The sequence below is a fragment of the Gavialis gangeticus genome, unplaced genomic scaffold (assembly GCF_001723915.1).
Source record: "Gavialis gangeticus isolate Ggan-Ray unplaced genomic scaffold, GavGan_comp1, whole genome shotgun sequence".
Taxonomy (NCBI): domain Eukaryota; kingdom Metazoa; phylum Chordata; order Crocodylia; family Gavialidae; genus Gavialis; species Gavialis gangeticus.
In genome coordinates, this window is record NW_017729024.1 from 126,664,706 (window position 1) to 126,682,803 (window position 18,098).

Below are 18,098 nucleotides of genomic sequence, written 5' to 3' on the forward strand. Positions count from 1 at the left end.
CTGTCTGCTGTTAATGAGTACCAAAAGTGTCTTGTAAAGGTGGTAGAAATGGGTCTAGGGTCAGTACAATTGGGGTTTTGGAATGTATACCTATTTGTTACATTGTAAAGTGGGTTCCCTTTATGTGAATTTGAGTTATGCACTGTTTTCCAGGAACGCATGTACAGCATAAAGTGAGGGAATCCTGTAGTCATTGTGGTACAAAGCCGTGAAAAGAAGGAAGATTGAAAACAACAAGAAATGTCATCCTGGAACCTTATTGGGATTATGGGGAAAGAGCTAAAATAAATGTAATGATTTGGAAATTAAGGAGAGCTTCTGCTGTAAATTTTATCCTGTGTCAACTCAGGAAATTATGGAACTAAGTGCAATTAAGGAACATTTTGCTATTTGGAAGAGGTGTAGAGGGATTTTAAAGAGTTATATTTTAGTGTGTTAATGTTTGTTAGGTTTAGGGCTTATCATGGAAGACAACCTGCATACCCATATATCTGACTATAAATGTATGTAAAGCATGTAAACTGTGAGGAAAATGTCTAGTTATTATTACACTGCATTGTCTGTCTTTACACTACAGAGCTGATGCAAACAGAAGTGCATCACATCCATACCCTGTTCATTATGTCTGAAATATTCAGGAAAGGAATGAAGGAAGAATTACAACTAGACCACAGTACAGTGGACAAAATATTCCCCTGTTTAGATGAACTGCTAGAGATTCACAGGCAATTCTTCTGCAGAATGAAGGAAAGAAGACAGGAATCATGTGAAGAGGAGAATGAAAGAAATTTTATCATCAACAGAATTGGAGACCTCCTTGTGGAGCAGGTAGAGATTTGCGAAAATACAACCTTAGTGTATTTATTCACAAGTGATAAAAGAGGGATTTGTTGAATTTTAAACTTGTTTGGGTTAGGGAGATGACTGGATATCTTAAGGATTGATTAACTGGGTACAAAGATGTTCATCTTAAGATACTGCTTCAGAATCAGGGGAGAATTAAAGTAAGAAAAAATTGTTACCAACTGATAACTTCCATGAGCAATGATGGTCTTGGTGCAATGTGTAATGGAGAGCTGCTCCCATCACTAAATCTGCTGTGCTACTTGACAAGCTTGTTAGACACCTACACAGAAATGTTTATGAGTGAATAACTAGATGGGTATGGACAATATCCTCCCTCCTTATCTCCCTAACTGGGTCTTTTAGTACAGTGCTGAGGTACTGTCAAGGTTAACAATACCTGGGATGCTGTTTCAACTTCTGTTGTAATGTTCTTGAAAACAAGTAACCTGTTTCCATTGCTCAGTGGAAATCAGAAAGTTAAGCTACCAATGTAAAAAGTAAATTACTTTAAAATGCATACTATTCATGAATATGTAGCATGTATAAATCCTTATACATATCCTTTAAAATTAAATATCTTGCTCAGCACAATTTAAGTATTGTTTTTATCAGTTCTCAGAGGAAAATGCAAATAAAATGAAGAAAATATATGGAGAATTTTGTAGTCATCAGAAAGAAGCTGTTAACCTTTTCAAGGAGTTGCAGCAAAACAAGAAGTTCCAGAATTTTATTAAAGTAAGTGCTTATAAGAACATTACTTGGATAACTCAGTAGCCCAAAAATATAAATATATATATATATATAAAATATAAAACTAGTAATTCTGATTTATGCTTCATAGGACCTGCTTTTAAGAACCAGTTTTCTATTATAGGGATGCTCGACCTCCAGCCTGTAAGCCAAATGTGGCCCACAGAGCCATTGCATCTGGCCCACATGGTTCCTCATGGAATGGGAAATTTGGCAGTGAGGGAGCGATGGCCATTAATGCAGTCTCCCTTCCCCTGCCAAATTCCTTAGACCTCAAGCACTGCACCGTTGGTCACAGCTGAGCCACAGCCCCATCCCTACATCTGGATCAGGGCTGGGCTATACCCCAGCCCATTTGGGGCAGGGTTTGGGGGCCAAGCCAGACCTCTCTCCCCATGGGGACAAGCCACACTCCCTTTACCCCAGGGGGCTGGATTGGGGCTGGGCCACAACCCTTCCCACCCCTGTGGGGCCAGGTTGTGGCTGGGCTGCCCTGTGCCCCCCTCCACATGGCTGTATGGTGGCCACCACACTAGGCCCAGTGCGGACCACGGGCAGGATCTAGCCCACAGAAAGATGGAGCACTGTTCATCTGGTCCATCAGAGAAAAGAGGTTGAGCTTCCCTGTTCTATTATGTTCGAATAATTCTTTCACTAAATCTGCAAGGGTGGGAAATTGGATTCAAAATTAGGTTGCTACTCTTCAGATGTATTACAATGGCTAAGACAAAACACCGAGTCCTTCTTCACAAGTCAATTGGTAAATTCTATTTCTCTTTCATTGAGAAAAAGGTTGGGATATCAGTCTATAATAAACATATGTTCTAGCTATTAGACTCTTCATTACTTATGTCTTTTAGACACCCAATGAGACTATCTCTGAGTGCAAAGAAAAGAATTGTTCATGAAACAAAAGGTTATATATAAAATGAGGCAAGGCTGCCAAATATAAATGTTGGCTTTCTTACAAACTAGGAACAGACTCAATTTTGGAGAGATTTAGGAAGATACCAGTAATTGACTGTGGACAGAGCAGCTAATTTAATGTTTTGTTTTGTTCCATTTCAGTTGATTCCCACACATTTAGATCAAATTGCAGTCACTGATCATAAGCCATTTTTAATGTATGTCTACCACTTTAATATTTATATGCATTTTTAAAGCTGAGAAATAGCAATCTTTTGGCTCGACGTCGAGGAATCCCAGAATGCATTCTGCTTGTCACTCAGCGCATCACTAAGTATCCAGTTCTTGTAGAAAGGATACTGCAGTATTCGAGAGGTGAGTGATAGCCTACATCTTGTTACATATATGTAAGAGTGTGTGTGTGTGTGTGTGTGTGTAATAAGATGTAACAGGATTTATATATATCTACAGTTTCTTTATTTATTTATATGAAGAAACCCAAACTGAAACCTCAGTACATCTTTTGGTATATTAGCTTCAACCTCATACCAAAGCTATGCGTATGATTATGCAAAGAGCCAGCCCAAAGGCACCACTTGACCTCTGCAGGAATGAATGTCACTGAAACAGCGTATCTGGCATGTGTTCTTGTCAAGGATGGACAAACTTTAAAAGGTTTAGAGGTCATAGGAACATAGGGCTAGAAGGGGCTTCCTGGGCCATTGACTTATGTCCTTTGTGTTCATAGGCAGTCATTTGTCCAAAGGATCCATAAGAACATCCACTTTGTTCCCTCTAATGCACTGCAGCCACAAGCAGCCTGTGGGACCCCCCACTACCCCCATTACAATGTGCCATGAGTAAAGAGCAGTGTGCTGCCAATGCTCTGCCATCATAATGGCAGGAAGTTTTTTTGGATGAATACTTGCTCAGATGATCTTTGGAAAAGGGCCATGGCTGGCCTGCACTGCAGAGTAAGGCAAAATACACTATGGTCTTTGGCAGTTTGACATTGGGGAAAAATTCAGATCAGGGCTGATGAGTACAGAAGGTCTAAGATTTTTCGCTTAACAAAAAATCTTGAATATAAAATATGGAACTATTTTGGAACCAAAGCTGGAAATCAGTGTAAATGAATTCAAGGGAGCGTCTTAGTAGCTTAGCTCTGGTCAAACCATACAGAATGTTTTCCCTTAGTAGCCATTCAATTTTTAAAATTAATTTGCTTCTGTACCTTGTTGGACTATTTTATCCTGTCTAGAAGCAATACAGTAGACTAACCTTCTCTGGTGTGGCAGGACTAGCCCTGCTGAGAGGTCATAACTCCCAGTGGCCAGCTAGCCTGTCTTGCTTCAGCTTCAGCTTACTTGCCATGCCTTGATGGAACAACCAGTTGTTTGGGAGGTATCCTGAGCCTTAGAATGGGGTTTCCCTAGGGTCACTTGGCTCCACCCTTTTTATATTTGTCCAGGCCCTGCCCCTCTTGATCCAACCCTACTGGTTCTAATTTCTACTTTCAGCCCTAGACCCACTTATTCCAGCCTTGGCTCCTCAGTAGCAGTGGCCCAGCTGGGAATTGAGCTCCATGGTTGGGGCTCTGGGGTTAAATCTCCCCCTCCATCTGTGTATAACCCCCCTGTCAACAAGGGGTTAATTGCACAGGGTACTTTAAGGCACCTGCAGTGCAGCTGCCTCCTCCCTTCACAGGCAACTCTGGTCCTTCAGTCAAACAGAACCAAAACTGCAAGCAACTGCTTCAAGCTAAAATACTGCTCCTACGGGCACTTGCAGATGATCTGAACTGAAATCCTTTATCCCTTCTGGGTCCTGTGGCAGGGTAAAAGGAAAATGAAAAAAACAAAGAATCCTTCTCAGTCCTTATCCACCAGGGCCACCCTTATTGCTTCTGTGCACCACTGTGGTCTGCCTAAGAGTCTTGCCTCCTCCCCACCCAGGGCTAGAATTCCCCTCTAGCCTGAGGGCAAGCCTGTTTATTCCCCTGAGCCCCTCCCCTTCCGGTCAGACTGAACTATTGTCTGGTCTTAGCACAGAAGTTGCTCATTAGTCTCAGCCCTGCCAGCTGCCTGCCCTTTGGCTGCAATCCCCTCAGCATTCAGCCACTCTCCAGGACAGTTGCTAGTTGTTGCAGGGACCTTTCCTTTCCCTTTTTGCTGCTTGCCAGCTGGGGCTTTTCCCAGGAAGCTTTGCAGCTGCCTTTTCCCCAGGCCACAAAGACCCTGCTTTTAAAGGACCCTTGCCAAGCCTGCTGGCACTGTAGCCTCCCACAGTAACAGGGCAATAGCACCTTCATGCACACTTTGTTGTTCCTAAATTGGAAGTAGTATCTCTGTATCTGTAAACTGGAAGTAGTATTTCTGTATGGCAGGGGTTTCCAACCTTTTTGGATCAGTGGTGGTGGCCGGATGTGGAGCAGGGGAGATGCAGGGGGGTACATGGCTGGACGTGGGGGAGGGGTGTGGTGTGTGGCCGGATGCAGAGCAGGGATGACACGCAGCCAGATGAGTGGCAGTAGCTGCCACGTGTGAGCTTCCCCTGCCCCATGCAACCGGTTGGGTGGGCAGTGCCTGCACGGTAGCATAGGATGGTGCATGGCAGTGCTCTGTCCCCGCCTGGCCACGTGTACCCCCTAGGGCCTTCTCAAATACCCCTGGGGGTATGCATACCCCTGGTTGACAACCCCTGCTGTATGGTGCTCCAGGCAGGCTAATAGGCTTTCAGCAGGGCTAAGTGGCTGCCAGAAGCACCTTGTGAATTTGTGTACATTGCTTCCAGCTTAGGAGGTAGTCTGGCCAGAGCAGTGCAACATGTTTGAGGGTGCTATGACCAGGAGGAGTAAGTTTACCATATAGAACTGGTCCTAATGATCCAGGAAATTGGTCATGTTTGTTAAAATTGAGAAGAAATAAGTACTGGAGACTGTTTTGATATGCAAATTCAGCCCTTCATGTTGAACACTGTATTCCAAATGATCGTCATCCGATTAGGAGACAAAAATATGCCGTATCCAATCAAAATACTGGAAATACACCGACTATGAGTTATTTGCAAAAGCTATTTGAAGTAATTTTGATCAATGAATAAATTTGAGATAACTGCAGTTTTCTCGTGGGCAGATCACAAACCCAACAAAAAGCAGAAGTCTTAAATTTATAGTAAATTAATTGTCAAGTTATACTTACAACACAGAAAATACAAGCTTTGTTATCCAGCACCCATAAGGAGCAGGGGGTGCTGGATAACCAAATATGCTGATTACCTGAGAGGCCCAAACAGACGTCTTGGCCTGTCATTGCCCCTCCCACTGCGTCAGTGTGCTGGGGGATAGGGAGGGGCGCCCAGCTGCTATACCCCGGGTCATGGGGGCTCGGCAGCACAGGCTGCTTGCCCAGGGCCATGGGGGCTCAGCGAAATCGGAAATGCCTCGGTGGGCACTTCTGGTTTTGCTTTTACCTTACAAGCCAGCATGCTGGTTAATAAAGCACGCTGGTTTGTAAGGTGCCAAATAACATAGCTTTTACTGTATTGCATTGCATTGTTAATCATCTCATGCTAGAAAAATAAAAAATTCTTCTCTTATAGGTGTGTGACTGAGGTATTTTCTATTCTTTATTTCATGCAGAAGGAACAGAAGAGCATAAGGACTTATGCAAAGCTCTTTGTCTTATTAAAGACATGATTGCAGCAGTAGACTTGAAAGTCAGTGAATATGAAAAAAAGCAAAAATGGATTGAGATTCTCAGTAAGATTGAAAATAAAACATATACCAAGCTGAAAAATGGCCATGTGTTCAGGAAGCAGGACCTGATAAAGGAAGAAAGAACACTTTTGCACGAAGGCATGGTGTACTGGAAAACTGCTACTGGACGTTTCAAAGGTACCACATCCTTGCAGAGAAGCCCCATAACTCTTTATCTGAAAACGGTGTAAAGCAATTGTTTGGTTTAAAAGATAAAATAACTTGTTATACTATTTGACAAACGTGAGTTTGTGAGGTACTGGTATCAAGGCACAAGAAATAAGGCTAATTGCTGAAACGTAATTCCAGAAAGTATTGTGATTTACAAGTGACACACAGTACAGCTACGTTTGGGGACAAATTCAAATATGTTGTAAGTGGTTGTGTGATGTTCTAGGCCTCTGCTTTTGGTTGCATTTCCTACTTTTCCACCTTCAATCTGTTCCCAGGGTCTGCAGTTTATTTCCTTATTGTGTCCTATTGACTTGTAAATTTATAATATCTTCACATATGATTTTGTTGTATGGTATCCATTTGTTTTTAGTACATTATTTATAGTACTAAGTAACAAAAAAGCCTACTCTCAGTTTCTGTGCACTATCTAAGAATTATTTGTTCAGGTTTTACCTTTTCTTTACAGTAAAAATGGGAATAAACTTCGATATCCTTCATTAAAGCTGTTCTCTTTTCTCCTAAAGATATTTTGGCTGTACTTCTAACTGATGTGCTACTGTTCTTACAAGAAAAAGATCAAAAATATATTCTTGCAGCTGTTGTAAGTATAGGAACAACCTTTTTAAATGTATACATTACATTTTTTATTTGCACTTTTCTTAAGTTAGGTCTAGATTACCCAATTATATCACAGTTGATTTTGTTTTTTAGCACTGGGAATCTTGTTATAGAATGAAGATGCATTTGCGTATGATATTAATATGATTTCCAAATTCAAAGTTCATGTTTTAAGGAGAGGGAGGTTTCTCAGAAAAGAAAAAGCAAACATATTTTAAAGTTGTATGTCACTGATTATGAAGATCTTAAATAGAAGCAGGCTCTTAATTAAAAGTAAATTTTATAAAAACTCATAGATTCATAGATTGTAAGGCCAGAAGGGACCTTGGAAGATCATCGCATCCAGCCCCCTGCACCAAGCAGGAAAGATAACTTGGAGTCAGGTGACCCCAGCAAGGTGACTGTCTAATCTCCTCTTGAAGATTTCTAGGGTAGGTGATTGCACCACCTCTGGAGGGAGCTTATTCCACAGTCTGGACACCCTGCTTAATTGTGCAAAATGAAGCTCAAGATGTATTTTAACTGCAAATATAGTACATATGTTATACCTGAAAGACAGGAAATTCTCTTTACATTACATTAAATTTTCAAAAGCATATATGTGAATTTTGAGGCTCAATCTTAAACAGTACTTTTTTTTAGCAGGTACAAAACACTTTCTGCTCTGGTATTCAGTGGCTATGTTAATAATTATAGGAATAGCTGAAAGAATATGGCTTAGAAACTTTGCTTCTCTTATCATTAAAAAATGTAAGCCCTATACCATTGGTAAAGCCCACTTAGAGTGCCCATAAATGCCAGGAATAGAATTGGTTCAATAACTTAACAATTTATGTTCTTCTAAAACTTCTGTCTCTTGTAATAAGATCATTTTATTCTAAAATATGCTTTGATTTATTTATTTATTTATTACATAGGACCAGAAGCCTTCAGTTATATCCCTTCAGAAGCTGATAGTAAGAGAAGTAGCCAATGAAGAAAGAGGAATGTTTCTCATTAGTGCTTCGTCTGCAGGCCCTGAGATGTATGAGATTCATACAAATTCCAAAGAGGAACGTAATAATTGGATGAGGAAGATTCAAGATGCAGTCGAAAGGTACAGGGAAACCTTTTTTTTTAAGCATGCAGTGTAGGACATCTCATAAGAGCTGTGCTAAGCTGATCAGTTCTGGTTTGCAGTGTGTTCATTAAACTGTTTTGTTTGCTTTGATTCTAATAGAATATCACTCTGGAGCTGAGCTCACTAGTACCATAGTGGCCTCAGATCCATCTGAAGTGAACACTCAGCTTCCAATCTCTGTGTATAGATCCCATGCATTGCCAACTGTTTGGTGAAGTTGGTAGCTTTTGCCAGTAGTGAAACTGAGTTTTGATTTGTGCTTAAGGCTTGTATAACAATCCCCACCCCCCCACAAACCTCAGAGGGAAACTGTGCCAAACTGTTGAGTTTCTCATGGCTTCCTAAGGGACCTGTTTGCCTGCCCTTGTCTAGTGAGACCTATTTGCTGGGTAGCTCAGGCTGCCTTTCTTGACACTATTCCATACTCACTCTGAGTCTTTGGGAAAATCTTCCCCCAAGTTTCCTTGAGAGGGCCAGCTGCTCTGCTACCTCCCATTTAGTTATTAGGGAGTTAGGATGGTAACTGGTCCCCAAAATATCTTCAGAGCAGCAGGCTGGTGGAGGAGACAGCCTTTAGCTTGCTGCTTAAATATATGAATGGGGTTGGTGTATGCTGTTGACTCACAGAATAGGCTTCAGGTAAGAGGTAGGTATTAGCTCAGTCTTTAGCAGGGCTCACAGAGCAGTTTGAAACTCCTGGTGAACTGAAGCTAGACTGAGTATTCCTTTGATTCCTTTGCAAAATATTTTCACAGCTGCCTCTATCACAGTTGTCTTCCTTTCCTGCCCTCCTATTCAGTAAAGTGGAAACCATCAACCTAGTTTCTAACTAACCAATAATATTAAAAGAGGCTGTAGACAGGTTTGTTCCTGTGTTATAGCAGAATTTGACAATGTTGCACTTTATTTATTATGGCTGCAGAATTTCTCTTTCTCTCTCTCTCTCTCTGTTCTCCCCACCACCCCCAGTGTAATTTACACACTTTGCTTTATTCACTTCTGTTTAATTTGTTTTGTTCAAGTTGCCCAGAGGAAGAAGGAAAAAGTAGTGAACCTGATGAGGACAGACGGATAGCTGAGGCCAAAGTGGCAAAAATTCAGAAATGTCAAGGTATGGTTTCTCTCCCACTATTGGGAAATGTAGCAGACACCATGGTGGATGAGTTTAGCATGGCTGGATTGGTCACGGGATAGGCTATCGAAGTGGTCAAGTAAGCAATGCTCTGATATGTGATTGGAGGTTAGAACTATTTATTTTTTAATATTTACAGTGCTAGATGCTGTGCTGTGTAGAGGTATCCAGTCCTTCTCTAAATAACTAGTTCAGCCACCAGAAGCATTATGGACATGTAAATTAGCCTGGATGAAGTTCCATACTAGCATGACTGGATTGTTTCTAATACCAAACTTAGCACATTTAGAGCTAGGTTTTGTCTTTCTAAGCAGTGCTGCATTGTGTGGTGTAGGCATTTTCTTTCATGAGGATGTTTTGCATTTTTCACCTCATTGCAATCAATATAAAAATAACTTCTGAAAAAGTCTTCAAAACTGAAGTTTCCAAATTGATACTCGGCTGATACAGTTTTCTTTTGCTGAAGTAACTTGAGCCTTTAATACATGTATGGTTTTGTATTCATTGACATCAGCTGGTATGCTTCCGCTTTGTTTCTGATCGTAGGCAAAGTTGCATCATCAAAATCTCTCCCTGATCTGACTTTCTGCCACTGGTGGACTCTCTCTGCCAGGGTCTCTGCCAGCTTTTATCAATGCAAACCATGTAGTGAATCTCCCTCCTGGCAGTTTTCAAAAGGTTTGGTATAAAGCAGGTGCTTTGCTTGAATTAGCAAATCGTATTTAATGTGGCAGATGGGTGATGAATAAATAGCCTATGGAAAGAAAGTTGTTACTGTTAATATAACCTGTACAATTTTTGTTCACAGAATCTCTGAATAACCAGGACCAGCAGATCTGTAATTACTTGGAAGATAAGCTTTGTATCTATGCAGAGCTTGGAGATATGTGTGGATTTGAGGATGTTCATGTAGAGCCACACCTCCTTATCAAACCTGACTCTGGAGAAACACCACAGTCTGCCACATTGCTGGCAACAGCACTCAGGGAAGGTGAGTTTTTCTAGAAAAAAATGAATCTATAGCTGTGTACACAGACAGTTCTGCAGTCAGATATTTCAAGTAAATACGACACTTTAATATATATTTGGTCTTCAGCCAGTTTGCCTTTTGCTATGATTTAGCCAGGTCTCAAAAGCTCAGCAAAATCAGGTTGGGTCAATACTTGGTCTAGACGCCTCCAAGAAACATCTTGGTGCAGGAGCTGATGGTGTGGGTTACATATTTCTTTGAGTCTCAACATGGAGCTAGGGGACCTGTGTTACTGGAAGTGCTGTCTGCTTATGGAAATTTGTTTTTAAAAAGCATTATCCGGAAGATTTGTGGAGACCATTTCAACACCCAGTGAAGTCTCCGTAAGTTGGGCCAGGGCCTATAATGTAGGTCTTGTTTGGAAACCTCTATCTAGCCATTAGCTGTTGAGTTCAAAGCTCCTTGAGATGTAGTGAGCAACTTTTAAACATTGCGTATTGAGAAAAAGCTTAGATGAATATGTAGATCCCATCTATAAAATAACAAGCTATGGTAGTCTTAATTCAGCTGCTGCAAGATTCTGAACATTTGGACCCTAGAAAAGCTTAAGAGGTTGGGGCAGGAAGGGGAATCAAAAATTCTACTTCTGACTAATGAAGATTGAAATCTATAGGAAAAAAATTGCCCATGTTTTGGGAATGTTCACTGATGGAAGAAACTCTTATTCTATAATATTTCAGACAAATCATTGCTTAACAGAAGGGTATGATCTGAATATAATGTTACTGCACTACTTACTACATTGTTTTTTTCAGTACAAAGCTCCCATTAATTGCCAATAAGGTAGTAATATTGGACTAAAATAATTTATCTCTATTGTCTTAGGATGAAATATGTATTAGAACTATCAGGTGCTCATTTTAAAAGAACGTTAGTCTGTGATAAGATTAAGAAGTGTTAGTGATCAGTCACACAATTGGGGTTAATACTCTCTTTAGTGTGCACTGTTCTGACTTGCTGCAAGAGGGCTGGTCAGCAGGGGCATGACTACGGACTGCAAGTCTGCTCCTTGCCTGCCCCATTTGCCACCTCCTTAGCCACAGTATAGGCTGGGGAGGAGGTGGGAAGGTCCCCCGTGCTGTTTGGAACATTTCCTCTGCTCCCCAAATGACCCAAGTGTCCACCACTGGCCCCCAGATTTTCCTTCTACCCTCAAATCTTGCCCTCACCCTCAATTGCCCCCTCCACTCGGGATCACTGCCCTGCCACCCCAGTCAGCCTGAGAGCAGTGGCAGCAGTGGAAGGAGAGGTTCCCAGCAGATCTTGGGGGCCCCCCACTTGCTGCCCTTCCTTCAGTTGTGGGGCCTGGTGGTGTCTTGATCTGGGCTTGCAGGGTCAGTAGGATCTGTATGGGCCCTAGGAGCAGACATTGGAGTAACATCCCTTCCCCTCCCCCTTACCAGTACAGGTACCTTCCCACCCACCTGCTCCCCTATTCCCCCTACCCACTCTTTCCCCCCTCCAATGCTGGTTTACCCCCTCCCCCATGACCCTCTCTCCTTAGCTTCCCTGCCCCCCCCCTTCACCTCTTTCCCCTTTTTCTCCACTCACCTCATTCCCATCCACCTATTGTCTGGCTATTCCCAGTTGTCAGCCCAGGGCTAGTCTACCTTGGAGGCAGTGCTTTCTGGGATACCGAAGTCTGCAAATTGGTGGGTTATCTCAGGTAAACACCCAGAAGTTGACTTAATTTGAGCTAAGTAGCGCAGCTCAAAGATGTCTTAATGTGTTATCATTCAAGATAACACATTAATGCTCTTAATGTGGTCTAATTGTCATGTGTAATCTCACCCTTAATCATGATTGACTTTGACTTCTGGTGTAATTTTTCAGGGTGCTTTTATGGTATTAGTTATATAGTAATTCACAAGGGAGCATTCCAGTCTGAAAACCCTGATGTGGATTTGTGCTCAGTAAAGATATTCATGGATTCTATAATACCTCATATTTTCTTTTTCAGTGGAAAGCCTCTATGTTGCTATAGCAGCCTCACAACTGAACGAAACAAACATGTCACCAGAGGAAAGTGCTGGAGAATGTAGCCTGAAACACACACTTGGTACCAATGATATCTTTGGATCATCTACCAGTTGTAAGTAAAACTTGATACTTCTGATGGTCCAAATAAAAATGCTACTTTTTCCAGGACATTTCTAAGTGTTCCACAATCCACCAAAGCAGATCTTCAGCCACTGTAAATTATAACAATTCTACTGAAGTCAGTGGACACTTTTGCCCCAGCTGCCAATCTTCCCAAATGTATACCTTCTTCCACTCAATATTAATATTAGATATTTACATACAGAGAAACATATACTACACACAGAATATCCAGTCAATATTCAACATTTTATCACATTTTAAACTATTGTTTAACTAAATTGATTTTCATTAGACGTTCTGAAATTCAGTTGCTGCACACAGTATGACCTTTTAATAGTTGCAGCTATAAATCATATAACGTAGAGTTCTTAAAAGCCTTGACAATTCAAAATAAATAATATAAAAACTATAGATTCAATGTATTTTAGCAGTACAAGAACATTTATTTCTTAAATTGCTTTTTTACAGCTGACATTTCTTATTTTTTGAAGAAAATGGCATGGGCCATTTTTCTCACATTTGCATTTCCATCATAAATATATTTGTTTATCTATTTATAGGTACAGCCTAGGTAAATCTGTAATTCTAGCATACTGTGAGTTATTGTAAAGTTCATGTGCATTTCTTTGCTGTGTCAGAAAAAGGTTTCAATGTATGTTTTAAATAGCTGCTACTTGTTTCTATCACATGCATGTTTTGGGCTTTTTTTTATCCCTAGTTACAGAAATACACGGAGATGAGGACTGTAGTGACATTAATCCCAATATTGAGCCCATTGTAAATGAAGAGACAGATGTTGGGATGGGGGAGAAGGTACTGTATCTGATTTATCTTTATGTATCACACCTGGCACAATAAACACTGAACCAGATTGGAGATTTTGACTCCTGCAATTCAGATAAATAATGACTAGCATGAGGTGCTTAAGAATTGTACTGGTGCCCAAAGCACTGACTGGGTGAATTTTATAAAGTTAAAATAAATAAATGAAACAAAAGTCACAGTGGTTAATTAACCATGATATATTTTTAGAAGAGTCACTCAGCCTGTGGACTGAAATAACAGCTGTATCCTCTCTGTGCCACTCATGCAATGTGTTAAGACCACTGGACCCCTGAAAATACAGATCATTGACCTTGCCCATTCCTCTCCTTATCCTACACGCTAATCTGTGTGGGACTGATACTGGGCCTTCCTCTAATCCCATTTTATGGCATGTACATGGCATAGATCTTTTATTTTACAAATAGATGGTGTGGTGGCCCTTTGCACTCAGGTGACTTTCACTCTACTGAGAGCTGGCCAGTACAAGAAGCCTGTGTGTTCTTACACCAGGCTACTTTTGCATATTGAGTGAAAACCAAAACAGATTAAATCATGGAAGTCTTTAAAGAGCTAAAACAATTAATGCCAAATCCTCACACTGAAAAATTGGTGCAAAACAGAGACTAGGCACAAGAAGTTTTAATTGGCAGCAAGAAGCTTTTTTATAAAGGAAAAATGGAAGTAAACTCAGACTTAGTATGGAAATTGTCTTTGAATACTTGTTACAGACTTCCCCATAGAGAAAAGAAGGGAAACGAGGGAGGGAGACAAGGTGTGGGGAGAGTGGTTCAGATGGGGAGAGGAATCTGGAAAAGTGAAACTGAAAACTGATAGTTTTACAGAAAGGCAGAAAAGAGGAGGAGAGTTAGCAGTGAATAGGAAAATGTATTAAAATGGGAAGCAAAATTGGCCAAAAAGCTATAGTTACTGGGGAGAAACAAAAACCAAAAGGAGAGACATACAAAGAGAGAGATGGGGGATGAACTGGGAAAATGAACAAGAAACAGGTAGGATGTAAAAATTGTACCACAGTGGAAGACAGATTCAGACTCGCTCCAGATAGTTAGGTCCACCATTTTTTGCTTCATAATGTATCAGATTTACCAGAAGGTGGCAGACCAAGTAAAGAAAATGGAAGAGAGGTAAGCAATGGACAAACCTATGGTTTACACTGTTTAAAAAAGGGAGGAGGAGCTGCTTCTGAGAGCACCCATCAGCTATTGTGTTGTAACTATTACATCTGCATGCTCCTGTATTGATATACATTAGCTAGAAGCTAAAGTGAATAAATGACTTGGGGGTCAAAGTTGCTGTGGATTTTGAGCACTAATACAGAAGCATGCAGCTATAAATTGCATTGTAATAGGTTATATCAGTATAATTTGATATCAACACCATTGTTCCATCTGTCTTGTACCCTCATGATATGTCTACCAAGGAGTTGGGTGAAGTGATTGCAAAATGGATAGACATACTCAGCTAACTACCTTGGGTAGCAATAGCAGAGAACCCATGGTGATGGACTGTATGAGCATTCTGAATGCTTAATTCAGTGGCTTGTCTACACGGAAGTCTTCCTTGTTGCTGTTACTCAAACTTGCCAAATTAAACCTATTCTGAGTGTAATTAATGTGCTGCAATGATAACTACTGACAGCAGTGCAGACATACTTTCAGAGGAGGGCCATGGGCACTGGGTGACCCAAGTCATGTTCTGATTTGTCATGGCTTTATTCCACTGCATGCCCAGTGTATTAAATTAAATAGGGCTAAAAAGAATAATGGGCTTTCCTCCATTTTGTTCTACTTTTCTAGCTTAATGGCTGTAGCATAGCACAGTAAACAGCTTTCAGTCCTGCCGCCTCCCTTTTGACAGTGTTTCTTCCTGTCCTGTTTCCTTCTCCTGTTGTCCCCATCTTTTCCCTTCCCCACTTCTCACTCACATGTGCTCCTCCAGTGCTGCTCAAGCTCTGTTGTCATCAGTCCTCTTTTGTATGGTGACCTTGCCACAGTGGGACTACAAAGAGGAATCTAACTGCAGAGCTCAGCAGCTTTTCCATTAATGTTTAAAAAGGAAAAGTTGGGGAAGGAACAAGGAAAAATAAGAAGAGTGAAGAAGAAAAATAGCAAGGTCATATAGAACAAGAGAGAAGTGAAGGGCAGGGAAAGAGAAAATATGGCAGCATTGCATGCTGAAAGGCTGTGAGTAACTTCTCTGTTCCTGAATTTTAAAAGGTTCTTGGGAAAGAAAGAAGCATAAAATTAATGAGCCAACTCTAATAGCAACAAGCTTTGCTAGGGTGTACGTTAGTGGCTGTTCCTGCACTTTGCGGAGGACTGAAGGCACTCAGCCTTTGCTTCAGGCTTTTATAATGTGTCTGAGGCATCCTGTGTAGCTTACTAATACAAACTGTTGTAGCTCCTTGCTATGTTAGCACATATGTTTCTGCAGAAACACAAGTTATAATAACTGACTCTGAGGAACACAAACCATTCTACTGCATATACTGTAACTTGGATATTTCCAGGTTACTCTTTTGATCTTTTTTCACATGACAAAAATAGGTTAGACTCATCATAGCATATATTATTAAAATGTATATGAGGTCTTACAAAAACCATTACCTAGATGATATTTTATGATGTATGACTGCTGTTCATAGCTATATATATATTATTTATATTGTAGATAGAATGCACGACTTTCCCACGTTCCACACAGACAGAGGTGAGTTTGTTTAAATCCCCAAATCTGAATGTGTTGTTTGATTAAACTTTGTGGTATGTGTCATCTTGAAAATCCTTCTCTTTCTTTTTCAGATTGTACAAGCAATCCAGAATTTAACCCGTCTCTTGTACAGCATCCAGGTATTATTGTAACAATTGTGAAAAGTAATGGATCCATTAGTGTTTTACTCCTTTAATTTCTTTATCCTGTTGTACTTTTAGACACGGATGTTAAATTTTGCTGATTTTTTGCCATAACATAATACAAATAATAAAGTGGGTATAGAATATAAATTAACATATGTTATAAAATGATATTCTTCTTCCAAGAACTGTGAAGAATGCTTGTCCAGAAAACCTTTTTTCCAAGATATGAAATTCCTAGAATTGGTTGGAGAATAGCATTTTCATCCAACAGAAAATTCCAATATTTCAATGTTGTTTTCAAGTTAGATAAAATAATGGGAAAATATCAACATCTCTGAATGAAACATTTTCAAAACTCTTCATTGTGTGAAAAAATGTTGATATTTCACTTTTCTTTTTTATTCAACTTGAAAATAGGTGCGATATAAAAGTTAAACATAAATAACAGCAATTACTACTACTACTATTACTATTATTATTGGTGTTTGTTATTGTTATCAGTTGTAACTTGAAATTGCGTGGAAGGAGTGAAATGATTAAGTGCATTTAAAAGTGTTCCTCAGCATATGTATGCACATATAATCCTATGCTCATGTGATGAATGGGCTCTGAAGAGGCTGTGAGCATGGCTATTTGAGGAAAATAGTAAGATTTTTATGTAATAGTGTTATGAAAAACTAACTAAATTAATTTCATATTTTTTAAGTTAAGATTTGTTTTTGTTTTGGTGACTAGGCAGCCCTAACCATCCAGGACAGTCACATTGTGATCCATAAGATACTTTTGCAGGAGCATGAAAGAACCAGCCGTGGTCACAGCTCTCGTATAAACCTACTCCTGGAACAGGAAAAGCACCGGAATTTGGAAAAACAAAAGGAGGAACTAGTAAATATACACAAGCTTCAGCACCAGTTTCAACAAGAGCAACAGCGGTGGTATCGGGAGTGTGACCAGCGGCAACGGGAGCAGGAGATGAAAGAGAGTTGGCTACAGGAGAGAGAGGAAGAGTGCCTATGGCAGGAAGAGCTTCTGCAGAGGACCCGGGGAGAGCTGGATCTGCAGCTACAGGAGTACCAGCAGAACCTGGAAAGGCTTAGAGAGGGCCAAAGAATGGTGGAAATGGAAAGAGACAGGGTGAAGATGCAGCAAAAGATACTGTGGCATTGGAAACATAGCTGCCAGAGTGGTCTTCCTGTAGTGGTCTCATCCTCAGGGAACCAACAGGTACACATTTCCCCACAAGCCCAACCACAGTGCTATAGAGACTTGCACTGAAGATGATAACATTTCAGGAAGTGGCCTCTGAGGCTGGCCTGATACCTCAGCTGACAGCTTTCTTGAGCCTGGTATTTGTGAGACCTAGATTCAAGCAAAACAAGTTTAAATGAATATCAGAGCAGTGCAAAAAAGACATTTTGCCCATGGTTATAAATAGGCTTGGCAGGATTTGATTTTTATCAATAAACATTGATAAATGGTGAGTTCCCCAACACATATTGATGGAAACATATCTCCATTGGTAATCATCAAAATTTATAGAAAGCAGATGTAAACAACAAAAAATCTGGGATGGGGGTAAGGAAATCTGGGGCAGGGGTGCTGCTCACGCATGCATGGATGTGTGCACATGCGCACACGCATGCATGCGCACACAGATACACTCTGTAGGCAGAGTGGGGGGAGCCTCGGCTACGCATCAGGCACCAAACTCCTGGTGAGCCCAGCCTGGCCCCTGTGACTGGGGCCAAACTCCCACTGAGCCTGGTGCAGCCTCAGCGTGATTAGGTGTGCTTTACTGATTTTTGGATATTACTTTTTATATTTTAACATGATTTTTAAAGCTTTTAACTGAATACTGTCATTACTAAATTGTTTGCCCCCCACAGCCCTAATTTCAGGCAGTCCTGAAAATTTTAAATCAATAAAAATCGATACAAATTGGAAGAGATGCTTAAAAATAAACA

General features: G+C 40.6%; 1 protein-coding gene across 6 annotated transcripts in view; it reads left to right on the forward strand.

Moving 5' to 3' along the window:
• The window catches only part of ARHGEF28 (Rho guanine nucleotide exchange factor 28), a 269,125-nt gene that overhangs the window by 202,803 nt on the left and 48,224 nt on the right, over window positions 1-18,098 (forward strand). For all 6 annotated transcript variants that reach the window (XM_019517681.1, XM_019517684.1, XM_019517682.1 and 3 more), the window contains 13 exons: window positions 578-828; window positions 1,459-1,581; window positions 2,760-2,877; window positions 6,143-6,397; window positions 6,958-7,034; window positions 7,969-8,147; window positions 9,194-9,282; window positions 10,112-10,294; window positions 12,294-12,425; window positions 13,155-13,249; window positions 15,950-15,988; window positions 16,081-16,128; window positions 16,870-17,358. In XM_019517681.1, the coding sequence (XP_019373226.1) occupies window positions 578-828; window positions 1,459-1,581; window positions 2,760-2,877; window positions 6,143-6,397; window positions 6,958-7,034; window positions 7,969-8,147; window positions 9,194-9,282; window positions 10,112-10,294; window positions 12,294-12,425; window positions 13,155-13,249; window positions 15,950-15,988; window positions 16,081-16,128; window positions 16,870-17,358 (2,078 nt within the window). The remainder of the gene's footprint in view (window positions 1-577; window positions 829-1,458; window positions 1,582-2,759; window positions 2,878-6,142; window positions 6,398-6,957; window positions 7,035-7,968; window positions 8,148-9,193; window positions 9,283-10,111; window positions 10,295-12,293; window positions 12,426-13,154; window positions 13,250-15,949; window positions 15,989-16,080; window positions 16,129-16,869; window positions 17,359-18,098) is intronic.